The sequence below is a fragment of the Actinia tenebrosa genome, unplaced genomic scaffold, assembly GCF_029948245.1.
Source record: "Actinia tenebrosa isolate PJP-AT-01 unplaced genomic scaffold, QUT_ActTen_1.0 PGA_scaffold2__45_contigs__length_23673736, whole genome shotgun sequence".
Classification (NCBI taxonomy): Eukaryota; Metazoa; Cnidaria; class Anthozoa; order Actiniaria; family Actiniidae; genus Actinia; species Actinia tenebrosa.
In genome coordinates, this window is record NW_028292579.1 from 12,585,379 (window position 1) to 12,612,480 (window position 27,102).

The 27,102-nt window shown below is 37.2% G+C and overlaps 3 protein-coding genes across 9 annotated transcripts; all 3 read right to left on the reverse strand.

Annotated features, from left to right (window-relative positions):
• Nucleotides 1-369: 369 nt before the first annotated feature.
• On the reverse strand, nucleotides 370-11,858 carry LOC116302504 (uncharacterized). Of its 4 annotated transcripts, none has more exons than XM_089033783.1 (4): nucleotides 11,692-11,858; nucleotides 8,247-8,314; nucleotides 2,663-5,133; nucleotides 370-2,009 (listed from the first exon to the last, which is right to left on the reverse strand). In XM_089033783.1, the coding sequence occupies exons 3-4, from the start codon at nucleotides 5,115-5,117 to the stop codon at nucleotides 1,792-1,794; spliced, it is 2,673 nt and encodes an 890-aa protein (XP_088889909.1). In that variant the 5' UTR covers nucleotides 5,118-5,133; nucleotides 8,247-8,314; nucleotides 11,692-11,858; the 3' UTR covers nucleotides 370-1,791. The 4 variants fall into 4 exon arrangements, with proteins under 4 accessions (XP_088889909.1, XP_088889907.1, XP_088889908.1 ...); XM_089033781.1 differs by having other exon boundaries at nucleotides 8,247-8,420; XM_089033782.1 differs by lacking the exon at nucleotides 11,692-11,858 and having other exon boundaries at nucleotides 8,247-8,667.
• Nucleotides 11,859-15,198: 3,340 nt separating this feature from the next.
• Nucleotides 15,199-20,166, reverse strand: LOC116302509 (uncharacterized). 4 transcript variants are annotated; one of them, XM_089033790.1, is made up of 6 exons: nucleotides 19,884-20,166; nucleotides 19,194-19,502; nucleotides 18,190-18,615; nucleotides 17,255-17,317; nucleotides 17,105-17,155; nucleotides 15,199-16,315 (listed from the first exon to the last, which is right to left on the reverse strand). In XM_089033790.1, exons 2-6 carry the CDS (start codon nucleotides 19,462-19,464, stop codon nucleotides 16,119-16,121), a joined length of 1,008 nt encoding a protein of 335 aa, XP_088889916.1. In that variant the 5' UTR covers nucleotides 19,465-19,502; nucleotides 19,884-20,166; the 3' UTR covers nucleotides 15,199-16,118. The 4 variants fall into 4 exon arrangements, with proteins under 4 accessions (XP_088889916.1, XP_088889914.1, XP_088889915.1 ...); XM_089033788.1 differs by having other exon boundaries at nucleotides 19,194-19,675; nucleotides 19,884-20,164; XM_089033791.1 differs by having other exon boundaries at nucleotides 16,178-16,315; nucleotides 17,244-17,317; nucleotides 19,194-19,675; nucleotides 19,884-20,165.
• Nucleotides 20,167-21,117: 951 nt separating this feature from the next.
• Nucleotides 21,118-26,815, reverse strand: LOC148909271 (uncharacterized). Its single transcript, XM_089033793.1, has 5 exons — nucleotides 26,602-26,815; nucleotides 25,979-26,436; nucleotides 23,837-24,247; nucleotides 23,318-23,496; nucleotides 21,118-22,324 (listed from the first exon to the last, which is right to left on the reverse strand). Coding segments are annotated over exons 1-5 (1,056 nt in total). The 5' UTR covers nucleotides 26,604-26,815; the 3' UTR covers nucleotides 21,118-22,318.
• Between the last annotated feature and the right edge of the window lie 287 nt (nucleotides 26,816-27,102).

Below are 27,102 nucleotides of genomic sequence, written 5' to 3' on the forward strand. Positions count from 1 at the left end.
ATTGGGCCGGGAATATGTTCGCGCATGCTTATTGCAACGTCCAGGTGTTGGAATCTAGGCGCGCAAAGTATTGTTTTTCACAGCGAAATTTTCCAATTACATTGTTTCATTTACATTCATGTTTAATGCGAAAATATGCAAACTTGAATTTCAAACTTGACTGACAAATAACATTTAATTGAAATGGGTAAAACTATAAGAAATTACATTGAATTTATCTTCATCGAGGTCCTAATTATATATGGACTTTACGATATGCCAAAACTTAAAGTCATTTCTTGAAACGTAAAGATAAAGTTTTCATATTGTGTTTATTAATAAGAGAAGAAAGAAGGGAAAGCAAAATGATGAAGTACGAAACGAGGCAAAAAGTTCTATAAATTTTTATTGAGAAAAATGTGAAGTCACTAAAGATATATTACTAACATTTTTAATATTAAGATTTTAAGATTTTAATATCTATCAAGTATAGTATTTTTAACACAAGTGAATATGATAAATATTTTACCCCCAATATTATTTATCTCAGCTGCAAGCGGAACAAATCTACAAGCGAGCGTGCGCGAGTTATATTCACCTGTAGGTGAATATAGCATGGTATAAGACGTAAAATGTGACCAATGAGCGCGTAGGATTTATCATATTCACTTGTGTAGAAATACGAATGAATAATATTCGATACTTAACATCAAAATATATATTCAACATTTAATGTTCATATTTTAATAGTCTTGTCTATTTTTTGTTACTTTGTATTAAACTACTGTAGAAAATTACTACCAATAATTTAAGCTGCTTATTCTCATAATTTTTAATATTAGTCACAAAATTTTCTTTGAAATTTACAGAAAAATGTTCCGATTAATACACTAATGCGAAACATGCATGCGATACATCTCAAACAAAGAATCTTATTCTCAAGGGGATGATATATTTACTGTCCAACAAAGAACAGAAACGTTTTGGCCAACCTTAACGATCTGCTGCATACTGTACTGTTTCAACGTTCTCTATGTTGCGAGCCTTGCAGGGATTGATTGGGTGCATGGCTTCTTTACTTAACCAATTAATCCAATCACAATTCTAAATGCAAAACAAGCCAGTACCTTGCGTTTGCCACGAATACAACAGACTTCACAAAAACCTTTTGTGAAGCCATTGAATGTATTCTCTAATGTTTCGGCAGCAACTATTTAACAAATAAAACAGCTTTTTCCGTGCTCCGTTCAGTAATAAGTGGCGTCAACACGAAAGAAGTGTAAGGAGAACGGCGAGTGCTTCTCAAATTTCTTGAGTGCTTACGGCACATCCCAAGTGCTTTTACTGAATGGAGCTCGGAAAAAGCTATGTTACTCATTTTATTTGTTATGGACTGAAATTATTAAAACGAAAACACTGTGCTCCGTTCTCTAATAAAGCACAGTTTTCGACCAATCAGCGCGCACGTACTATCCTAACTATATGATAATTTTTTTGAAAAATTTAAACGTTTCTTCTACGTGTAATTCGTCAAAAATTATTAAATTACACGTAGAAGAAGCCTTTTAATTTTTGATAAATATAACATTTACGTACAAAATACTCAATTTTATATGCTAATTAAAGACAAGGTCTAAGTTTCATCATCTGAACTCCAGCTTGTCGCAAGCTGATCAACGGTCAAGGAGAGTCGTTCAAAACCTAACACGAAGTTCAAGTTATTTCGTATATACCTCGTATGTCATATGTGATCCCAAAAACTTCCCAAATACTAACTTCTGTAAAGTCGCCTACTTTGTTCCTTACGGAATTTTAATAGTACGCGAAATTCATATGTTCAAAATCATCCATTTCCACTTCTTCGTACGATTTGTGGCCACTTGCTAAAAAACGCTTCATGATGAATATTGCCGCCACCACGATTAAAAGGATGAGTATTAGCAGCCCGATGACGATACCCGCGATGGATCCTCCGCCAAGGCCGCGTGCTGCTTTCGCTGCTAACACAATAGGACTTGTGGCATTCATATCTTAAAAATAGATAAACGGGTTGGATCTTTCATTAGTTCGTAGACAGTAATAAGGTAACATGGATAAGTAATGTAGTAATTCAAGTGAAAACACATTTTCTGGCCAATATTTGTATGGGTCGGTAGCTAAATTTTTACTTGTGTAGTGTATTCGCTTTTGACGGTCACGTCTCTGTACTGGAGAGCTAAATTTTGGTTTTTATTTTAAATTGGTTATTCTTTTAGTTACTTGCAAGGAAATGAATGAAACGATGTGTAACCAGTGTATTACAAAGTGCAGTTTTATTACGATCTCTCAAAACAGGTCGTAGAAAGTGTGTTTGCTCTCCAATAAATTTCCCCCATGGGAATCAAAATATTTACCACGACGTGATTACTGAGCTGCAAAAGGTAATACAGATGCTAAAGGGAGGAAAAAGCCTAAACATAGCAACGCTTTTCGGATAGGAATTCGAAGGGGAAAGGGGGCTTACGAAAATCGTCCGTCAAGCGATTCACAATAAAAGGGGCCGTTATTTTATAAACGAACGGACTGTTTGAGTGATCAACGGTAGACTATGTGGTTATCCAGGGTTACTGGTTCCCAGGGGTAGGGAATGAAAGTTTTAATCTGATAAACATAGGGTAAAGCAAACCATCTAACATATTCATACCAGTTGTCGAGATTCCAGTTGTAGGAATGGATGGCAGTTCAGTTTTTGGTAGTCCAACTTCAGCTGTAGTTTTTGCTCTGCCTTTTGTGGTACGGTAAGTGAGCTCAGTTGTAGTGCTAGGTTCTAAAGTCGTTTGTAAAGTTTTATATGTTGTTGGAGAAGATCTCGAAATTGTGGTACTGGCAGTTGTTGTTGCAGTAGTCCTTCTGTTAGTTGATGATCGAGTCGATGATTTGGTTCTGGCTTTGGAGGTTGTTGTTGCTGCAGTACTCGTTTTGTTGGCTGTCGGTGGAAGAGTAGATTTTTTTACTGTAGTTTTTGCTGTAGTTGGTATTGAAGTACTCGTCGTATTTGTTGTCGGTGGTAGAGAAGATGAAACAGTCGTAGTTTTATTGATAGTTGGTGCTGCACTAGTTTTAGTGACGGTTGTCGGGGTTAAGGTCGAAGATGAGAGAATTAAAGTTCCATTTGTAGCTGGTGCTGCAGTAGATCCATTGTTGGGAGAAGTTGGTAAAGAAGATGAAACAGTTGTATTCTCAGCCCTAGTTGGTACTTTGGTAGCTGTAGTATTCGTTGTCGAGGAAAGAGAATAAACAGCAGCTGTAGTTTCATTTGTAGTTGATGGTGCAGTAGAGATGGTTGTTGACGGTGGTAAAGAAGATGCCACAGTAGTATTATTGGTTTTATTTGGCGCTACAGTAGTTGTTGCAGGGGCTGAGCTATTGGTAGTTGCTGGTAAAGAATGCGGCGTAGTAGTATTATCAGCTATAGTAGGTGTTGCAGTAGTTGAGGTGTTTGTTGCTGGTTTTGTCATAGTGGTATTTCTAGCTGTAATAGGTGCTGCAGAACTTGAGCTAACGTTGGTAGTTGGTGGTAGGAAAGTTGTTACAGTAATATTATCAGCTGTAAGGGGTGGTGTAGTGGTTGAGCTATTCGTAGTTGGTGGTAGGGAAGGTGGTATAGTAGTGCTACCATCTGTAGTGGGTGATGCAGTGGTTGAGCCGTTCGTAGTTGGTGGTAGGGAAGGTGGCATAGTAGTGGTACTATCGGTAGTGGGTGATGCAGTGGTTGAGCTGTTGGTAGTTGGTGGTAGGGAAGGTGGCATAGTAGTGGTACCATCTGTAGTGGGTGATGCAGTGGTTGAGCTGTTGGTAGTTGGTGGTAGGGAAGGGGGTATAGTAGTGCTACCATCTGTAGTGGGTGATGCAATGGTTGAGCTGTTGGTAGTTGGTGGTAGGGAAGGGGGTATAGTAGTGCTACCATCTGTAGTGGGTGATGCAGTGGTTGAGCTGTTGGTAGTTGGTGGTAGGGAAGGTAGTATAGTAGTAGTACCATCTGTAGTGGGTGATGCAGTGGTTGAGCTGTTCGTATTTGGTGGTACGGAAGGTGGTATAGTAGTGGTACCATCTGTAGTGGGTGATGCAGTGCTTGAGCTGTTCGTAGTTGGTGGTAGGGAAGGTGGCATAGTAGTGGTACCATCTGTAGTCGGTGCTGCAGTAGTTGAGCTGTTGGTAGTTGGTGGTAGGGAAGGTGGCAAAGTAGTGGTACCATCTGTAGTCGGTGCTGCAGTGGTTGAGCTGTTGGTAGTTGGTGGTAGGGAAGGTGGTATAGTAGTGGTACCATCTGTAGTGGGTGCTACAGTGGTTGAGCTGTTGGTAGTTGGTGGTAGGGAAGGTGGCATAGTAGTTGTACCATCTGTAATAGGTGCTACAGTGGTTGAGCTGTTGGTAGTTGGTGGTAGGGGAGGTGGTATAGTAGTGGTACCATCTGTAGTAGGTGCTGCAGTGGTTGACCTGCTGGTAGTTTGTGGTAGGGATGGTGCCACAATAGGTGTACCAACTGTAGTTGGTGCTGCAGTGGTCGACCAGCTCGTAGTTGGTGGTAGGGAAGGTGCCATAGTAGTGGTATCATCTGTAGTAGGTGCTGCAGTGGTTGACCTGCTGGTAGTTGGAGCCATAGTAGAGATAGTATCGGGTGTAGTGGATGCTTCAGAAGTCGCTACGTCGGTTGGTAGAGAAAGTGCCTCAGGGGCTGCAGATGAAGAAGCAGTAGTTTCTGGTTCAGAAGATATCGAATCGGCAGTTGCTATTTTTGAAGTAGTAGCAATCGTTGTAGCTTCTGAGGAATCGGGTTGAGTCGTCTTCGAGGTACTGGATTGAATTGTAAAATCTGACTTGCTAGAACTTTCGGTTGTCATGAACTCATTGGTAGTTGACGGAATTGAAGTTTGCCCTTCAGTTGTAGCCACAGCAAGAGTTCGTGTGGTTGGTTGTTCAGAGGACAAGGAAGAAACACTCGAATGGTATGTTGATGGATCATGACTTGTTGTAGAAGGAATCGTTGTGATAGGATCTTGAGACTTTGTGGTTACTGCTATAGTATTATTAATAGGTGATGCAAAAACGATGACTGCAACGTGTAGCAGATATATCGCAACTCTTAACATCCTAAACATGGCCTGTTCTATTTTCCTGAAAACAAATTGTCAAAAGGGTTATTACTCAGTCATATATACATAAGTCACTGTATAGGCCGTTTACGTCGCTTGCGTGAAAACTGAAGCATTCGAGTGATATTGAAACAACGTTTTTATCTATCGCGTAATGAATAATATTCAGCATGGAGTTTAACTATATTTCGTTTAAAGCTGTTTATAGGTTAAAATGCATTGATATCGCGGGCGCAATGACAGCGGTTTCTTTTCGGAAAATATAAAACGAGCATGGCTTCTAGAATGTAAACAATCCAAATCAATCGCTCCAGAACTCATTTTAAATCATTATTTTTCAAAAATTAATCATGTATCGCGTATTGAAGAATATTCATCATGACTTTTAACCAGATTCTTCGTTCAAAGCTGTTCAGTAAAAAATAAATTAAAGCAATTAAAATGATCAAAATTCATTATCAGAAATCTCAAGGTACTCGCACTCCTTCATATCTTTAATATCGAGGTGAAAGACGGAAGAGAGGAGAGGGCAGAGGGGTTATAAGATATGTTAGATATGAGTGAGAGACAAATTAGTCACACTGACAATTTTTTTAACTGAAATAATTTTATGTCTATTTTCAACATGATCAGTGTTTTAATTAGCCGACTTGGAACAGCTAGTTAACCGCAAAGCAAGTATCACGCCATGAATCTTCCCAATAAAATAAAGGAGTAGAGCATAAGAAAGGACTAAAGGTAAAAGTGGAAAAACAGATTTCATTATTCCTGTTCGTGCCAAATTTAAGCTTTTTCGATAATTTTAGTCGTTTTTATAACACATTTTTCGGTTGAAGCGTTTAGTTTCTGCTGTGCACGACGACTTGTTAATTATTAAAAGTATGCTATGTTATGCTACATACAGTGATGTCTTTAGATATGTACTTAAGTCAGCACATAGTAGTTTGGCAAAATACTTCAACAGATATTGGAATGGGGGCATTTGGGAATTGAGAAATAACTGATTAAAGTGTTTATAAATGCAAAAAAGGTAAAGAAGCCAGTGGTTTCGTTGACGTTTTAAACAGTTTTCCAGGCTTATGGAAAATTTCATTCTCACTTGAATTTAAATGCATTTCTGGACAGGAGAGTTAATGACACTATGTTTTCATTGAAATGAAAGCAGTAGTATTTTTTAGTTGTTTGTGATCTTGAAGTCTAAAAGAAGTTTGAAGTACGACAGTTTTCATTTCAAGCTCATGTTGAGTTCTTGAGGTTTTTTGTCTGAGCGACACAAACGTGCATGACTTGTGGCATGTACAGGAAGCCCATCCAGAGCAGTTCTCGTTTGACCTGTCAAATGTACTTTTTGTTGCTACGCCTTTTTTCAATTGTATTGCCTTGCCATATAATAAAAATCTTATTAATCTCGTTTGCTCGGTCCGTACCGTAAGTTATGGTTCCTCATTACCCCCCCCCCCCCCCATTTTTTATGGCCCCCGCGCTAGGCGTTTGGCCATAAGGAAGCTTGAAGACGTTTAAGGTAAATTTTAAACATTTTTCCGTAAGTCAATACATTTTCTGTAAGACCAAAACCCTTGATGATCTGTACACGCAAAAATAACTTGGAATAAACTGATAATCAGTATTGTACAGATAAAAGCAGATATAGTATGAATTCAATTAAGAAACCTTTCAATTTGGGACAGTTTTTTGATTGGTTACCCCCAAAGCGTTAATACGAGCTATTTATAAACCACGCGAGCCAGCTGGGATAGACAAGTGTTTTATAAATATTTAATAGATATTTTGGTCTACTTAGCCGTATTTGAAGGTTTGAGGTCAAACAACCAGTTCCTTGTACATAAACAACACTCACCATCACAATAAAAATATGCCATTTTTTTTCTTAAAGAAATACAAAATAACATGCTCATTATTCGTAAGCAGACATTAAATATCAAAGTAAATTTTTAATGCTTTTAAGTTTTGTTTCTCTTGATTTAGATTTTTTTGTTTTGTTTTGGATTTTACTTTATAATCATCTTTGTATGAAATTGTATGATGAAGTGGTCACGGTTTTGTGTAAAACTTGAACGGTTTTTCGAAAAAAAAAATCAGTCATGCAACTCTACAAGATATAAGCACGTGCTAGACCTTTATAATACTCTAGAGTATTAACAATAAATAGAAGGGAATTAGTTGAAATGCTTTTAAATCCGACATAAATGCAAGCACAACAGCTAGTTGGGAAACAGATTAGAAAATAACAACCAGACAAAATGTCGCTTATGATATTTTAAGCGAAAACTAATACATTTTATATTCAAAAATATCATAAAAATAAAAATATCGGAAATATCAAGGTAAGATTCTACTAAAACGTCGTGAGTGACCAGCAGAATCGGCTTATAATATCAATTTTTCTTTTTCAATCTTATTTTTTGATTTCGATTCTTTAATGCAGAAAGGGATTTTGCTCTTAATTTCAGAAATATTGTCTACACTTTACATACTTTTGGTAATGAAGTGGCACTTTGCTTGGTAAAGCCGAACGAAAATAGTGGTTCTTATAAGCAGCATGTATATGTAGTGATTCGTGCTTATAGAATGATTAAAAAAAATCAAATGTCTGTGACAAAATTGATTAAGTCCTCATTGGAATGTTATTAATTGCAATCACACTAGCAATATCCATTAGTGAACTCTTTTTTTTCCTGAATGTAAAGTACTAAAATCCCGTACTAACAAATATTCGTTACAATAAGTATCGAGTATAAAACCAAACAAAATGCCGAGAAAAACACCCAGTCTTACCACAGTGTTAATGGGATGTTATCTTCAATACTTACTCGGCTTATGTCAGATTCTTTTTGCATGCGTATACGGCCAATAAGAAACTAGACCTGATTTTCGATGGGTTCTGTAGTGAAGCGTAAGTGAGCAAAGTCCTCGCTTACTTGCTCTGTTGTATGTTAGTTAATGGAGTTATTTTCAATGCTTTATACTTAGCTATGTACGATCCTTTTTGCAAGCGTATTTACGGCCAATAAACTGGACGTGATGTTCGAGGTGTTCTGTAGTAAAGCACTGGCAAAGTCCTCGCTGTCTGGCTCAGTGGGGTGTTATGTTAATGGTGTTATTTTCAATACTTACTCAGCTATGTCCTATTCTTTTTTGCAAGCGTATACAGCCAATAGACCACATGTGATGTTCGAGGAGTTCTGTAGTAAAGCAAAAGTGAGAAGAGTCCTTGCTGTCTGGATCAGTACAAAAATTGAAAGCGCTTTCTTCCACTGTCTGAAGTGTTAAGTTGGACAACCACGAGACCTAAAAAAGCCGCAAAGTGTATATTCTGTAATTATTTATTATTCCACGCTACCATTTATTTGAGGAGGCTTTTGGTTGCATCTTGACCACAACACTTCTGGAATGCAGCCTTTCAAGCTCAAAAATACAACGTCACCGAAAGAATGCGTGCCGCTAATTCCGTTTCCTCAATTACCAAGTCTTTGTTTCTATACTGGAGCCATCTAGTAGCCCACAGGCTATTTTGACAATTAGACACAATAAGAGAGAGGTCTATTTGTTTTAAACTACACCTGCCAATCGGTCACAGATAATCATGAAATTAGACTGAAACTAGTTTCGTGTTTCCGCAGCTAAATCTATTGCTTCAAATGTTAAAACGAACTCAATACTCCCAGAAACAAATAGAAAGGAATTAGTCGTCATAATTTATACAAAAGAACCGGTCCTTTATTTGTAACAATCAGGCCCGTAGCTAGGATTTTTGTTGGGGGGGTGCTAATTTACAAAAAGTGGACCAACCATATACTTTATTTTTCAAAAGTCCCATAGGACGCATAGGTATAGATAAATTATTAAAGTAAGATTGATTTTTTTTTTTACTTAGTTTTACGTGAAAACACCATACCAGCCAAAATCTCACTTGCTTAAAAAGCGGACCTTTAGCTCGCGTGGGGGGGTGCGAACGCACCCCCCTAGCTACGGGCCTGACCCCGCCAGGTATTGGATATTAAGGTAAAGCATCCTGGGATGAACGTTCGGAATAGTTCTTTTGCTCTAGACCTCCAAGGTGATAACTTCACTCGATCTAGTCTAAGTTATTCTTTTACTTTCTATAAATCACGTTACTGGCGAGAACAATTTCAAATTTGTACTCAGATTGAAAGTCTAATATTTATTATTTATTTTGCAAAGGACTCCAGTTAACTTGAACTAGACCTAGGCTAAAATGGATTTTCCTGTTAAATGTTGGAATAGAAAAGAATAAAATAAAAAACCATTAAATTGCTGCTGGGTGTACACCCATGTCCGGCGCAGCAAGTGACTATGTATGTTCTTCAGTCTCTTTAGTGTTAAATTAGTTTCTGGGACTTATGTGATAATGATTGGAAGTTTTAAAAGTGGGAAAAGGCTCGCAGCAAAGGGCTGCGAGACGGTGACTTCCTGAGTAGATGGGCCAGTTTGGTACACACAATACCAAAAGACTGGAAAACACTTATGAATACAAGAGGAGAGATTTTTCAGAATAGACGAAAAGACCCGGGGGGGGGGGGGGGTACTCCCCTATATTTGCTATACGGGTATGTGTCGCCCTATAGGGTATGGTTTTTCGGCTTTTGGGTCTGGGGTAGGGTATCATTTTTTGACATTTTGTCTGGGATAGGGTATCATTTTAGTCTGGGATAGGGTTAACGATTTGGTCGTTTTTGTCTGGCGAATAGGCTACGCTTTCTGCCGACCAAAAACAATGAAAATGTTAGTAAATATTGATTGCAATCGATTGTAAAACCGTATTTTCCGTCTTTTAGTCTGGGATAGGGTGTAGGATTCTTAGTTTTAGTCTGGGGTAGGGTATGTAAAATCAAAATTTTAGGTCTGGGATAGGGTCAGGGTTTTGAGGTCCTGGCGACACACCCCTACCCAAGTTGGGGTGGTAGTACCCCCCCGGCTAAAAGAGAACAACAACAAGGAAATTATACTTCTCATACTCATTAATAATTCATGAGTAAACCAGCCAATCAATGGGCTATTTTTGGGTCACATGATGTTACTTGAAACCTGGTAATTCAGTCCTAGGACTGACTTAATTTTGTTCCAGCTACTCCAAGTCGAATAATTAATGAGAATGAGAAGTCATTTCAAAGCCTCCAATATCGGACTGGACGGGATCTCAAGTCCGCGCAATTAGTTCCAGTCCTGGACTGGAACTAATTGCTTGGACTTCAAATCCCGTCCAATCCTCATTGTCGGCTTTGAAATATTACATCAAAGATGATTTATCAGAATCTTGTCGCGGCGAAGTTTGAGTTGCCAACATCCCAGAAAAATATGTCTGGGCAAATGGATAAAAAATTAAACTGGAGAGGAATCTATTGTCGTATTTATAATACAACGTAAAAAACTTACTTGTGATTTTTTTTTTCAGTTTAAGTTGTTAAATAATATCCTCTATCTTAATAGAGACCTGTTTCGTTTTGAATTAATCAGTTCTCCGAATTATTCATTCCTCTTCTCTTGTTTTGAAACAATATACAGGGCTGTCAACTCTCCCGGATAAACCGGGAGTCTCCAGATTTTGGGCCGTATCTCCCGGTCTCCAGATTAGAGTCTCAAATCTCCCGGATAATCCCCGAATTTTCTTGTGAGACCCGAGTTTCACAACCATAAAATTCCAATTATCTTATGTTGTTTGTGTTATTTTACATCGCTAACAAAATCAAATCGTTCCTCATGGTTGTTCTTGCAAGCAGGCCATTGTAATGTAAGCGATAATCTGATTGGTCAGAAATAAACCAATCACATCAAATGTTACAAACCGAAAGGCGTCTTTTCGCGCGCTTTTTGACGCGCTGTGACGTCATGCCCCTTCCCTATCAATTCTCCAGATTTGAATATCTCGGGGGTTGACAGCCCTGAATATACCACTTGTGGAATGCGAGGAGGCAAGGAATTTTTACTTTGGAATAAAAAATGGTTACATATGTATCCCTATGAAATTGTATTACCAGAATTAAATAAAGACGATTTCATTTTAGGAGTAGAAAATCAAAATCATGTGAATTAGTTCTAATGTATAAGATGTTTATTTATGCGAAGAGCAACAGGTTTAAGTAACGCCGTCTGTTAATATATATATTTTTTGAGAAATAGAGTAAATATTGAATTTAATGTGGCCACATCTAAGGTCAAGAGAAAGAGTATCGGAGAAAGTGGAAAGATTTAGGACAAGTCCTAGAAATTAATTAAAATCATGGAGGTCCAACGTGGATACGTGACTGTATCTATCTGTTTATGTATGTGTTTATCTATTCATCATTTCATTTTCGTTGTGTTGCTGTTCCTGTTGTAATATTATATATATATATACGAGATTGTAAATTAAGAAACCAAAAACTCTGAAAATAAAGAAATAAAAAAAAAAAAAATGAAAATAAAAATAAAAGGAATAATAATAATAATAATAATAATAATAATAATAATAATAATAATAATAACTATAATAATGATAAAAATTCAATTCCGTTCCCCATCACCTGATGGTTTGATATTGATTGTTAGGTGTTAAACTTACCTTTGATGATGAACAATTGCTCAAAAGTCTTTAAGTGTTTGGTTTGCTTGAGAACACAAGGCCTCTTAAGTTACTAAAAGCTAGTTTTCACAAGCGACATAAGCGACGGAAGCATAAGCATAAGCATGAGCATAAGCATAGGTATAAGATCGTCGGTTATGTTCTAGTGAAAATGAATGTGACGGAAGCATAAGAAAAACAATAGAAAGCGATTGTTTATGCAAAAATCCAATATGTGCAGGGGACGACTGAGTACTAGAATTTGATTGGCTTACCACCTTGTGCTTCTGCATGTTAGCGACAGAAGCATAAGAATCTGGTTTTCACTAGCGACGTAAGGACGGAAGCAGAAGCATAAGAAAAAGGAAACCTTCCGTTCCTTCTGCTTATGCTTCCGTCGATGTTCTGCTTCATTTTCACAGGAACATAAGACGACTTACGCTTCTGCTTCTGCTTCCGTTTCTGCTTCCGTCGCTAGTGAAAACCAGGCTTAAGTTCCTTAGTGTTGGATTCTATCTAGGAATAGTGAATGGATGGTCTCTAGGAATACCAAGACATGTTAGAGTTGTTGTTCGTACGAAACAAACCGGCAGCTAAGAACAGCTTTGCCGGAATATCAACTAGTATAAACAACCCAAAGTTCTACCATATCGGTTTCTTATTGATTTTTCTCGTTTGCTAATAAGTATTTCGTTGCTGTTCTAGTTGTCATTACTAAGTTTCGTATTGACTATTTTTTGTGAGGCAGATCTTTATTCGCTTAAATATTGACATCGAGTTTTACCATATCGGTTTCTTATTGACTTTTCTTGATCGCTAATTAATATCTTGCTGTTCTAGTTTTCATTACTAAGTTTCGTATTGACTATTTTTTTGATGCAGATCTTTATTCGCTTAAATAATGACATCGAGTTCTACCATATCGGTTTCTTTATTGATTTTTCTCGTTTGCTAATAAATATCTTGCTGTTCTAGTTGTCATTACTAACTCCACTTTTAACGAAAAAGAGGTTCATATTAATCAGTGGTTATTTTCTCTTTGGACATCATCTTCGGGATATATTTTGCATCAGTGAGATGGGCATCGAATCAATCCAACATTTAAGTCAATCGGCTACATGACTACGAAGCGGTTTTAGCCGTCGCTTTGACCCGAATAACCAACTAAAACGGTGCATGCACGGAATCGAAGTATGGCGACCAAAAGCACGTTTGCATGATGGCGTCATTTGACTTCCACAACCAAAATGCTTGGCGAATTTTCTTTCTTATTCAAATTTGTATTCCCTCATGAGAATAGTAAGAGAATTGGAGCTAATTAAGGGAACAAAAGAAAGTGTGCAAAGCAGTCTGATAGTAGAGGTCAATGACGCCATCCTGCAAATGTCCTATTTACTTAACTATTGCCCTGCATTGATTAGCAACTGACAAGCCTCATGTTCACGTGAAAATGTAAGATCGTTGTCACATGTATGAGAGGCTAGTGAGCCGCTATAGTCAGTACTTTGATTCGGTGTATATCGTCATCAGATCACTCATAAATAGGTTCATTTTCTTATGCTGCTCGTTTTGATTAATAACTTATCGTTCTAGTATTTTAAATAAAGCTTGCACGTGCCACCAACATCTGGTGCCCGGGACCCCGGGATCTGGTGGCCCCTTATGTCGTGGTCCCACACGCATCTGGTGGCCCCTTTACCATTTATCAGTTAGACGACATAAAAGCGCGCGCCCATGGCGATATAGACGCACGAGAGAAAATATAAAGAACGATTAACAAGCGAAAGACTCTAGCTTGTTAAGAGTTCTTTATATTTTCTCAAGTGCGTCTATATCGCCATGGGCGAGCGCTTTTTTGTCGTCTAACTGATTTATAATATGACCAAAAATCTATCGTGCGACCCATGGGCAAATAGTTCATAGGCATTTCAGCCAATCAGAGGGCGCGTTATATCACCCATCTCGCTCGTGCGCGCGCTATTGACGCCATCGGGCTTGAAAATTTAGAGAAAAAAGGCGAGCGTCCGTTGAGATCAGCGTGCGCGAGCGTGCAGCCCATGGGGAAATAGTTCATTGGTTTTTGGCCAATCAGAGCGCGCGTAATAATCTAGTCATATTATAAAACGCCTTAACGAAGCATGCTGTGACATATTGCGTGACTTGCGAACAAAACATTATCGTCTTTCTTTGCATATAGTCATTACGATGAATGCTGTGGTAACAAAACTCGGTACGATGTGTGAGTTATCTGACCACGTGATATGGCGTGACGACATATACCACGTGACTCATAAATCAACATTATCATCGATGTTTGTGAATAATCATGGCTTAGTCAGTAGTCATGTGATCAAATGAATTAATACTTACTTTAACGAAACTCTATTATACATATAACTCTTTATATATACTTATTTCAATAAAGTTAGTCACCAAAAACCTAGAAAGCTGTGATCGCTGAGAATCATGGGAAATAATTAATATCTAACAAGGAAAGCTTTTGACAAAACTGCAGCAGTTGAGGGTGCTCAGAGGAGGTGAGACTGTAACAGATCTGGTAAAAGATCTCAAGTCTATCAACATTTATCAAGCGTTTGAAACATGTAAAATGTATCTATCCATAATGCTTGTCGGTCTCAGCTTTGTAGCTTTTCAGGTGACTAACTTTATTGAAATAAGTGTATACGTTTGGTGAGAGAAGGACAATTGAAGTTTTAAAATTGACATTTTCATTTGTATTCAACTTGAGAATACTCTTTCAAAAGTCTTTTCTGAGTCGTCGACAGCAAAAACGGTCAGGTAGGGCATCTTACTCTGGTTTTGTAGTCTGCGAGCTGTCCCTCTATCTCGGTTGGTAACTGATCAGACCTTATTCATCTTGGCGCAATGTTTACCCATTTCAGATTACTTGTCATTACCAAGAGTATCCGCATTATTTCTTTGTTTAATGGTTGCACATGGCAAGACATATGAATATGGATGCAAGCTCAAAAAAGAATTTTATTCTCTAGAGAATGACAAGTAGTCTGAAATGGGTAAACATTTGAGCCAAGATTTGACGAAAGTGAGAATTGGTAGTAAGTTTAATATGCCCAGGGGAAGTGGTGTGATTACATTTCTCGGAAGGTTTCATGGCGTCCAATATATTTTATTCCCATGGCTTGCAATCGGTGTTATTTGTATGTAAGTCCCAGACAGGTCACCATCCAGGCTCAGAGAAGGTCCATATTGATATAAAAATACAAATCTTTAATTAACTTTTATCGAAATTGCAGATATGAAAACCAACAATTCCTAGGGTTGGGTGGATTTAAATCAAAGGCGTTTTCAAGACATTGTCGGCAAAGAGGACTCAAGGACAGGTGCAGTCTACGGAATGTCATGGAAACGCCTTTATTGACGCACACCAAAGCCTACTTCGTCGCGAAGGCAAAATGTATGATTTTTTTCCAACATCGTGTACAGTTATTTATTTTGAGATTTTTTTGCAGCCAGCAAAAAACCAAATGATTAAAAATCGCATTTATTCAACCATAATTTAATTTAATTTTAAAATAATTATATTTATATCTTGGACAATTGTCAACAACTTAATTACCTTAACTTACACAAAACCGTTTATCAAGGCACTACAAGAACGCTTCGCTGCCAAAGCGAACAATTCTTTTCAAGTAAAACTATAATATAGACCCCTTTGAGCAGAGCGTTTTCCCAGTTCAGACTAATGGTCACATGCATTCTGGGATATTATTTCATTGAATAAGGTTTAGTCTCATGTTTAATCTTTCAGATTTCATAGAATGTCTATAGAATTTCTCTTTTCCAAGCCTCAAGGCTCAAGGGATTTATAGCTAGGGAATTAGCTTGAAGAAACATGATTTAAATCTTAAATTATTTACTAAGCAAAAAAAAAAAAAAAAAAAAAAAAAAAAAGCTAGCTAATAATACTTATTGTATAGCTACAATAAACAAGCTGAACATGTGAGCTTCCAACACTGAATAAGAGATAACACTTCAATATGCTATACTAAAATGACTCTTTTTTTATCAAAAGAGCCTGACTCTGCTCGCATGGTACTCCTCTGTCATCCAACATGGCTGCTGCAAGTCATCGTGCAAGCGTTGGTCCTTAAAATTTACTCGTTCCTCCCATGTTCATGTTATGGCTTTATCTAAGACAGTTTCCTTAAAAGAACTAATTTTCGTGTATTCGTTAAAAAAACTAATGTAATATTATGTAAGACAGTTCCGATTGCGGCAAATAAAATTTCACAAGTGGCTTGGCTCAATTTGTTTTTGGCTAAAGGAGATTAAATGTTGTCTCCAGGTCAGCCATGCGCAAATAAAAACCTTTAGATTGTGAAGACTGCCTAAATATTAAAGGAATTTGAAAAGTATAAAATAGTTTCAATAACGATTCCATTTCATCACAAATCAACAGTTTCATCGTTGTAAAGGATCTGCTTATCATAAGGGATTGTTGTCTGTTTTTTCTTTCTGTATATTACGTATGCTATAATCAATACCAGGGCAACGATAAATACCGCAGCTACAACTCCTCCAGCAATCTTTGCTGCCTGACTCTTGGATGTTTTTTTGTCTTGCCTGGCTTTTACTTTGGGATCTAGTAAATCAGAGAAATAAACGGCATTAGGAATTGCACGATTTATCAGCCTGGGAGAATCTTTTTATTTTTATTTATATTTTGCTACTTAAATTTTACATCACTCCCATAAGGGGTTCATCCATCCGTGAGATGGGGGGGGGGGGGGGGGGGGGGGACTCCTATACTGTATACCGAAGGACGTGGATGTTCGTCGGAAATTTGGAAAATAACCACAAAGAGGTACGCGAGTCCTGTCAGTGAGAAATAATGATTTCTTTCCCTAAACGGTACCAATTAATGAATTATCTATGATCTAAGTGGCAAAAGCCACTTAGATCATACATCGAAATGTATAATGTATATTCTGAATTACAACTGCCATTCTGACTGTCATCATATAATATCAGGAATCCTATTGCCTCAAAAGCACCCTGAGAGGTACTTACTCTCTTGTCCTTTTAGAATTGTGACACCCTTTGTGAGGTACCAAATTGCAGATCTCATGGAACCCTAAAAAGTACGACGAGCATCCCCGCCCTTCTCCAATCGAAATCCCCCCCGGACAACCACTACACTCACTATTTACAACACACAACACTACACTCAACTGAAAGGTTGATTTTATGGAGAGAGGAAAACCGAACAACCCGCAGAAAGACCTTCGTGCCCAGGGAGAGAACCGACATCAAATAAACACAACTCACAAATATATGCGGTTCAGTCAATTATCGAGCCTGCGACTGATTAGAAACAGTTGCAACAAAATCTGAATGAGTGTGGCAAAAGTGGCATCATAGATCAACCTACCTTTTGGCTGCTTCTTATTGTTTAATGGGCTATGCTTTTCTAAGACAGAATCTGAAACAAAGTTCAAAAAGCACATTCAACAATAAAGTTGTGTCTTTATTTCAGAGGTTTCAGGAATGTGCTCATTACTAGCCGATACCTTCAACCTACCATGGGGCCGTACGGTCTTGAGAGAAAGATTGTTACTATTGATTCGAGTGGGTGTTTTAGAGTCTGAAACGAATTCGAAGTTAGAACATTAAATGCCGAGAAACTATAGTAAGAACGCAACATGGTGCTTTATAGAATATAATAAGAACGTCTATAAACTGGAAAGCTACTTTGCTTTATACAATAGTAAGAATGCCTATAAACTTGAAAGCAACTTGATGCTTTATAGAATCTTTTTTCACTAACTTCAAAACTGATTTGATGCAAGTAATCTTAGTACAAATCCGTCAATTTTCGCAGTTTTAAGATATTTTGCATATCAATTTAAAGATGGAAAAGACCAGCGTAGATTTTTAAAATACCAATAAACTAAATGTTTCAAAAAAAATTTAGGTTTAAAAATAGACACTGGGAAACTGGCAAAAACGTAGACACACAAACCAGGATCACGTGAAGTAAATCAACCAATCACGACATTAAGTGGAAAGGAATCAAACTTCAAGCAAGCCTAAATTTAACCAATCAGGAGCAACTAAAGATGTCTCGATATTTTTAGAAAAACTTATGTTCTGAACAACCGTGGGAATGAGAGATTGTGATTGTCACTGAGGTCAATATGATACTGATTTTGCTCTCTCCTGATTAGATAAAGTTATTTTTTAATCTTAAATTTTGTCGTACTGAATAAGTGTTTTTTTAAAGACGTTTTTTAAATTGAGACTTATTAGAGAAAGTTAAAAAGAAAATAAAGAGGAACTATAAGGAAAAAATAAATAAATAAATAAAAAATAAAAAATACATAAATAGAAAACCTGTCCTGGAAAACCATCACTAATTAAATATTTTTCCCTCCGTCATCTGTAATAAGTTTTCCGTTTTGATTTTAACAAACAATTTACTTTGTGCCTCTAACTTTAGGGCTGTAGACTCCTTACCGGTCGGGTTAGCAGTAGACCGAACAGTAGACTGTCTCTTCACTGCAGGCCAGTTTTGTGCTCTCGGCCAGTGACTTTGTTTACAAATATCAACCGGCGAACTTCCAATGGGAAATTCCATGCACATTTCCTTGTCATAAAAGAAAGGTGATGAGCAGTTCTTGTGGAAAAAATTCTCACATTTCTGCCGGCAGTAAAAGGCAATAGTTTTGTCTATACACGCAGGGAAATTTTCGGTGCAAAAAAACCTTTTACGATCAAGAGGACAATCAACAGTTGAATTATCTTTTGGAACATTGCTCAACTTTCGGTTGGCGTATCCTATATAGGCCTTTTGCTTTTCGGTGTTCAGGACTGCGTATTCGTAACCAACGTTCTGGCATATTGGCACGACAAGTGGATAGCATTTAATAGGCTTTGTGATACCTGTAAAATATGAATTGAAAGGTTTTTACGTGTTAGGGACGTTTATGAGAAAAAGCGGGGAAAAAGCCTTCTCTCACTCAGTTATCTTGGCTGTGGTTCAAAATAGGTAGATATCAATCAAACGAGGCCTAAACAAAGGAATACTACTGAAGTTTTTTCTCGACAATTCCAGTTGTAAGATTTCAATCGCATTCTGTCACTCCATTCAAATTTGAAATGATAAATATTTATCATGTAAGGATATTTTTATCTAATCTTACAATACATCTTTTTAAAGATAATGTACTTGTCTGGAGAGGAAAAGTTATGACGTCAATTTTATATTTAAAAAAGAATATTATCCTAATACTACTATTAATGTGTAGCCAAGTAGTTTTATAGCCATAGTACATTTTTGAACATATTCATTACTGAGGTCAAGTTGGTTATAGCAATTCATCTCAATGTGTAGGACTGAAAGCCGTGGTGTTACATTAATTGATGAGCTATAAAAGACACCAGCAAATAGTAAATACATAATATTTAGTCTATTCTTCAAAAATAACTATGGGGAAAAGGTGAAACACTGAACTACATACTTTCCACAGTGAAGTTGGTCTTGAAGTTTGGAGGTTCAAAGCAACGACCAATGTACCCCAGGCTGGTTTGTGGATCATCTTTAACAGGTAGAAGTTGACACATACCAATGATCCACTCTAAACCATGCTTTTGAATCTTATCTCCACACTTGTCATTGAATTCATCACAAACTCTTCTACATGGTAGATATGGCCCGTCTATATTAGAAACACAACGTGGGATGTACACTGAACAGATTATCAAGTTAGCATACGCTGAACAAGATCCCATTAATCTGGAGACAGTGCCAACGGCTCTTACTGCAGTGTCTAAATGTGAGAGGTAATCGAAGTTAGCTGTTCTTTTGTACCCACATAACTTGTCAAGACCCATTTTTGAAGGAAAAGGTACGCAGATGTTAGATGAATTCTGTGACGAGCTTCGGCTTTCAAACACACACACCGCAAGAACACACCAAGCAAGCAGAGCTTTTAAATAACACCTATTAATAAGTTTACAAACAAATATCAAATTAATGATCATTTGATGACATATAATCCAGCTTGATTTTCACACCTCTAACTTGTACACTTGAATATAATTGCACTTCTGCAGACTAGTATAAAAGTATAAATCCTGACCAAGGTCAGTGTTTAAGTGTGTGTGCTTCCATGGCCTTCACATCCATGATATCAATGCAGAGTACTCACATGATGGGTTACGTTGATTACAGCGTTTTGACCTGTTGCAGCTAATACTCTGTTGTTTTAGAGGTTTGGTAACTTGAGCTCCAGACTAGAAGTTGCATCAACAATCAAGTTTGCACGATACTCATGCTAAAAACTGTTCTTTTAGATGTACGCTTGGCTACTCTATATGCTAATTTTTGGACCTCAGGAAGGTGATTGGATAATTCAGCCCTCATTGATCAACGACGCGCTAACTCAAAGGGCTTTGTGCTAATAACAATGTTATGCTAACCTTGAATAAAACCGTAAAAGAAAACAAGCAGATTGATCTTTTGATTCAACAATGAGACAAAATATATCTATTTAGCTTTTATTGCTGATATATGCAACAGGAAGTACAACACATTGTGATTTTCAAAGAAATCTGTGGTAACCAAAGAATACGTGAGCGATGAAATGTGGAAATGCCAGACTTTGAATATGAATAGATCAACGAAGAGCATGGCTCGATAATTGAATTTTATTTAAACAAGTATTGAAGCATAACTCATTGATTAAAATGGGAAATGGCGAGAAAACTTATGCACGAGTGCCATGAGAACAAAAATAGAAAGAGAAGAAAATGGGACGGGTTTTTTCCAGAAAGTATTCAAAAATCCTAAAAGCATATTAAATAATGAGAAACTGGATTTTTATAGTATGCAAGCGTATCTTCTGATATTGACTGATATTAGAATTATGCAAGTTATGTCAGGAATGCAATTCTTTCGATTTCAAAAATCATACATCATGTACAGCTCACACTGAATTCTAGCAGGTTTATTTGTGAATTTGTTTCCAAATGTTCTAATGTTGCACTTGAATTGATCTTACACGAATCAAATTGTCAGAAAACCTTAAAGCAATGATAACTCTGCTGAACGCTCTTCTCTTAGCACACCGAGCACCATTGTGGTCCATTGTGGCGCCAGATGTATTAAGAAGAACAAAACGTAGTAGACGTTGAAACTATGATTTATTGCAACGTTATGTTACCACAGACAGGCTTTTGAAAAAAGGTCATGCTGCGTGGAGCTTGTTTTGAAGAAATAATCAGTTTTCAGTCTATCTTGCCGCTCCTAATCCGGTATTATGTCCTGGTTCCTTATCAGATGGCATTTCTCATGCAGTGGATCGCAACCTTATAAGCTTGTAAGCATTGTATAGCGCTTGATACGATACATAATTACTGGGGGAAAACTAGATGAAATAATAATAATAATAATAAAACTTTATTTAAAGAGGGGACACACAACAGTTACAATAAAACACATCGTACTGAAAACCCAGTGGCCCTCTGAAATAAACTGAAGCCCAGTCAGTAATCTTGAGTCCATGTTACTAAGGGGTGTTATGTGGTATTTTCACTTTACCCTGTTTGACTGAATATACCGTTAAAATCCCGTCAACATAGACCAATCAACGACTTTAAAAAGAAACCAGAAAAAGGTATTCGGTTCTAGGATTAAGTTTCGTCAAGAGTCCTTGCTTTCTAGGTTGAGGCCAAAAAGAACAGAGCAAATAGGAGATCAGTCAAAATGGCGCATCTTATAAAGTCATAACACACCTATGACTAGTCAATCCAGAAGTTCTCAAAAACATTTGGTATGGGATTAATTATGCATCAAGTCATACGAAACGTTCTAACTGATTTATTAGGTTCATTACTCACTTTTTTTTGCATAAAAAGCTATAAAAATACGTCGTTTGGCTTGTATCCTACATTACTTTGTTCAGTTGCAAAAGTATCGTTTTACCAGCACCCAATTTTATAATACTATATAAAGCTTTTTTTATAAAGAAAAGGCTGCCAAAATATGATGTCATATGATGTCATTTTTGGTACAAAACCTTTTTTCTTGGACTCATAGTACAAATAGATCCCGTTTTAAATTATTTTATTCTTTACCTTAGACAAGACAAGGGTTTACTCCACTACGAGAATGTACATTTAATCAGTTAAAATATTGTACATCGAAGTACCATCTTTCCAGTAAAACTTCTCGAGGTATCAAAAAGTTAAACTACCTCTAGTCCTCTTACGAGAACTTTAAAAATGAAGGAAACTTTCATTTTTTTAGCCATTGTAAAAAATGTGGCCAATCGAAAACCACAACTCATTTAACGATGAACACTCATTCTCTACCCGCTAGAATAAACGCATTCCGGCTTAATATTATCATAATTTTAAACGCATTTTGAAGTATTTATTTATGTACATGTCACGAGACAAAAGTCAAGTTCCCATTTACGCTTGGTGTTTTCTATCTTGGGTGTTCTTGCTGCCAAAACGACTGCCAACTTGTTTTCCAATCAGCGTTACGGCCTGACTCGAAACTCTCGACAATAGCCGCTTTCTTTTCCCATAGGGGTGTGTCTTTTGTAATGCATATAGCTTTAATGTAAGTATAGCACACCTAGGACTAAAAATAGGAATTTCGTGAGTACATAGTTTATGAGACAAGTCAAAAACAGAAGACAAAGTACTAAGCTTGCGTTGGGCTGCTGCATGTGACTTCTTTTCAATCATGTTGTTGGTGGCTTTTATTTTACTCCATCCAACATGGCGGCATTGTTCGGTGTTACTTCGTTTGCATGGAAATAACTGCACCTCAAGAATTCGACCAATATACCTCTTTGCCTTGGAAGTAATGTTTTCCAATTTCAGACCACGTGTCATTCCCAAGAGTACGTATCATTTCTTTGTTTAACAGTTGCGCACGAAAAGACACATAAATATAGATATAACTCAAACGAGGAATCTTATTTTCGAAGAGAATGACATGGTGGTCTGAAGGGGAAAATATTACACCCAAGGTTAAGAGGGCTAAATTAATTTTTAGTAAAACCAAACTCATACTTTCCATCTTTAAACTTGGACTAAATTTAGTTCTTGTGGCCGGAATATTTAGGCAATTGAATTCTTCATAAAAGAATATTGGAATCCGATTCCCTCCAATATTTGATATTCAGTAATGTTTATTACATTTTAAAATCTTTGTAAACATAAATTTATTATGAAAACTGGCGAATTACTAGTGTATACTGACCCGCTTACGTTAGTATACTGAAGAAATAGAAAACGCGCGCGCGTTCTGTATGCAGTTATAAAGCACGCGGGGGTTGGCGGCATAACATGAGAGAAATGTTACGAGAGGCACGACCGCGCGTAGCAAATTGTTTCTCGACACTTCTCAAGTTTTATGCCAATCCCTAAGTTCTATATAATTCCACAGGGCAAGCAATTTTTTTAAATTTCTTTTATGAAATGCAAAATACAATAACTGTTATTTTGGATAAGAATGACGCAACTGAAAGTGCTCGCGTGTGCTGCGTGCTCTCATAATACACGCGCTCCCAACCAACTGAACGCGAGATTTAATTTATAACAGTTATTTTATGATAATAATTCATACCAGGCTTCTAAATGTAAGGAATACCATTGTACCAACTGCTAGTCCAAACGTCCAATGTGGTAAAGTCAATGAAGCCGATGAAATAGCCTTTCCATTTTCTCCGAGATTCGAAGTACTCGAGGCATTCGAAGTAGGTCCTAGAGTAGTTCTTTGATAAGTTGATAATTTAGATGAAGAAGCTGTTTTGGGAAAATAATACAAAGTTGTTTTTTAATTCGCTACTAGCAAAATTTTCCTGGTATGTTCAAAGGGTTTTCTTCACCCAGGATCACAAGGCACAGGGGGCTGAGATGCATTCTCACATTTGTAGCCAGCAGGACATGGAGCACATTGAGGCACCTAGTTAAATGTAAGACAACAGAACATAGACACAAAATTTGGTGCAACCACATGATTTAAAACCCCTTGAGTTATTTTTTAACTAACTGGTATTATGGTATAATTCCTTGGCCAAACAATTCGACAAGAATTTTTATCCGCCAAAATTCAACAACAAATCCAAAATCCGATATTACGTACCTATTGGAAGAGTAGTTGTATGAGCTTGCCTAGCTGCAAACCAGTTTTCTGCTCGCGGCCATTGGGTCCTTTTACAAATTCCTATGGCCGAGTTTCCTTTAGGAAATTCCATGCAAATGTCTTTTTGGTAATTGAATGGAGGTGTACATTTCATGCTGAAGAATTCTTCACAATTCTTGCGACAGTACATTGCCAAGGTTTTGTTTATGCATGCAGGAAAGTATTCGGTGCAGAGGAATCTCTTGCGAGGCAGGGTACAGCCAATACTGTCATTTGTCTCTCGGTTTAACTCTGAGTCAATGAGTCTTATATTTGACTGCTGTCCCTCTGTACTAACGGTGGTATAGTTATACCCAATGTTTTGACACTTTGGTACAATGAGTGGATAGCACTTAAGAGAATGGGAGGCACCTAAAATGGTAATATTAACTGAGTCAAATTGGGTCAAAAAAATACTATTCACCTTTTTGTTTTATTGTGAAATTTTTGATTGATGCTAAAAAAATAATTAAAAAATTTTTGGATGTGGAAGATGAATAGGAAAGAAGGAAAGAGAGAGGGATGATAGAAGACTGGTGATGTAGAATAGGGATGGAGGGGACTGTAGATGTAGAATAGGGATGGAGGGGAGGGATGATAGAAGACTGTAAATGTAGAACAGGGATGGAGGGGTGGGATGATAGAAGACTCCAGATGTAGAATAGGGATGGAGGGGAGGGATGATAGAAGGCGTAGATGTAGAATAGCGATGGAGGGGAGGGATGATAGAAGACTGTAAATGTAGAACAGGGATGGAAAGGAGGGATGATAAAAGACTGTAGATGTAGAATAGGGATGGAGGAGAAGGGTGATAGAAGACTGTGGATGTAGAATAGGGATGCAGGAGTGGGATGATAGAAGACTGGTGATCCTGGGGGAGGGGGGTACTCCCCTATATTCGCTTTATGGGTACGTGTTGCCAAACAGGGTATGGTTTTCAACAATTCTACTTTAGAGCAGGGTATATAAAATCTCATTCGCTCTGGGACAGGGTATATGAAATCACACTCTCTCCTCTCTGAAACAGGGTATCTATTTTTGTAATACCAGAACAGGCTTTTTTATATTCAATAAATCATCATTCAGCAAATCCAATTAACTTGCCATTTAATGCTTATATGCCATTAACAAATAAATGATTACACATCAAACGTCGGGCATGATTATACAGCAATCTTGCTCTGGGTTTGAATTATAGCGATTTTATTCTGGAACAGGGTCAGAGTTCAGAGGGTTCAGCTGCACGTCCCTACCCTAAACGGGCAAGAGCACCCCCAGGGTGGTGATGTAGCATAGGGATGCAGGAGAGGGATGATAGAAGACTTTAGATGTAGAATAGGGATGGAGGGTTTGAATTATAGCGATTTTATTCTGGAACAGGGTCAGAGTTCAGAGGGTTCAGCTGCACATCCCTACCCTAAACGGGCAAGAGCACCCCCGGGGTGGTGATGTAGCATAGGGATGCAGGAGAGGGATGATAGAAGACTTTAGATGTAGAATAGGGATGGAGGAGAGGGATGATAGAAGACGATGATAGAAGACTGTAGATGGAGAATAGGGATGGAGGAGAGGGATGATAGAAGAATGTAGATGTAGAATAGGAATGGAGGAGAGGGATGATATAATCAAGTCATTTTTGACATAACTCCCTCTCTTACCTAATAACTCATGACTAATATTTTTTTTAGTTGGGAGAACAGGAGAGAAAAAAGGAAAATGAAATACCCAATACCAAAGCTTTTTCAAATGAACATATATGAACAAAAATCTTTTAAAAAATCCTGGATCCATCCCTGTATTAGTATAATATGGTGTTTTATAAAATAAATATTTTTTCAGAACTCATAAAAAGATATCGACGAAATATCTAAAATGTTTTTGAAAAGGATTGAATATTGTAAGGTAGAACTATTTATGAAATGATGGTAATTAGTACTATATTTCAAGGAATAAGCTTAGTGTTTAAGTTATTACTTGATCCTTGGTGGATTATTTCGTTGGAACTGGAGATTATTGTAGACGAAAGCATATAATGAGTAATGATTTGTACAGACAGATAGTAATGTTGCTTGTTTTAGTGCGGATAAAAAATAGAGTACTTACCATCGTCGGGTAAATTGGTATTAAACCCAGGAGGCTCAAAGCAGCGATCAAGATAGCCAGAATAAGGATTATCCTTCTTTGGCAAAAGTTTGCACATTCCAAAGACCATCTCTAAATTATATTTTTGAATCTTATCTCCACACTTGTCATTGAATTCATCACAAACTCTTCTACATGGTAGATATGGTCCGTCTATATTGGACACACAACGTGGGATGTACACTGAACAGATCATCAAGTTAGCATACGCTGAACAAGAATTGAATAATTTAATCAACGCTCTCACAGTCTTTACTGCCGTATCAAAATGTGATTGATGCAGAAATTTTACAGTTGTTCCATATCCACAAAGCTGATCCACAGTTTCGTTATAACGAGTACACACATTCAGAGACGAACTTGGTTTGAAACCAAACATTGCCAAAGCAAGACAGATGGCGAAGGATTTGATAGAGCACCTGTTAAGTCAACAAACAAATAATTTACCAAATAGCAAAGAATTCATCTCGAATTTCACACATAAAACTTGTGAACTCGATATTATTTAAACAAAAGACCTTAAATTGCCAACAGAAATGTCCAAACTTCGACTAAACGACAGTTAGCCAAAACAAAATACTTACATTTTAAAATTTCCCAGGGAATTTCACAGAGTTTTAAGTTTCTTAATCTGTTTACTTGCCAATATTTTGTTTGCTTATGGGATTGTGAAATCTGAATATCATCATTGACTTCCTGAACGTGTTTTTTTTGAGAGAAATTCGGTAACAACCTTTTCATGAATCATCGATGAAACATTTACTCGCTCAACCTGCTTGCTTACTGTTATGCAAATGAACCAATCTCATAAAGGCTTACAGTATTATTTATGGTTGTTCATGTGTTGCGAAAACTTTCTTTTGTTCAAAAAACTTTGTTATTCATATCCAAACGTTATGTAAATGATTATAAACAAATCAAATATTGAATATTTGTACGTTTTCGTTGACCATGGATTATATGCTGAGTTTATCATGACAGAGCTCGTGCATGTCTATATACCTGTTACCACAACACCACAGGTAGTCCAAGCGTAGTTTTAGATTAAAAAGTTAACAATTTGTGTTCACAGGCATTTTACACCG

Bases quoted from the DNA above. Each gene is read 5' to 3' on its own strand.
- LOC116302504 (XM_089033783.1), bottom strand. From the start codon at position 5,117: ATGTTTAGGATGTTAAGAGTTGCGATATATCTGCTACACGTTGCAGTC. The intron at 2,010-2,662 runs GTATGAATATGT...TCTATTTTTAAG, and splicing joins AACTGGAATCTCGACAACTG to ATATGAATGCCACAAGTCCT.
- LOC116302509 (XM_089033788.1), bottom strand. The intron at 18,616-19,193 runs GTATGTAGTTCA...CATATTTTACAG, and splicing joins GACCAACTTCACTGTGGAAA to GTATCACAAAGCCTATTAAA. The intron at 17,156-17,254 runs GTAGGTTGAAGG...ACTTTGTTTCAG, and splicing joins CAAGACCGTACGGCCCCATG to ATTCTGTCTTAGAAAAGCAT.
- LOC148909271 (XM_089033793.1), bottom strand. The intron at 24,248-25,978 runs GTAAGTACTCTA...TTACCATTTTAG, and splicing joins TACCAATTTACCCGACGATG to GTGCCTCCCATTCTCTTAAG. The intron at 23,497-23,836 runs GTACGTAATATC...TTCCCAAAACAG, and splicing joins TACAACTACTCTTCCAATAG to CTTCTTCATCTAAATTATCA.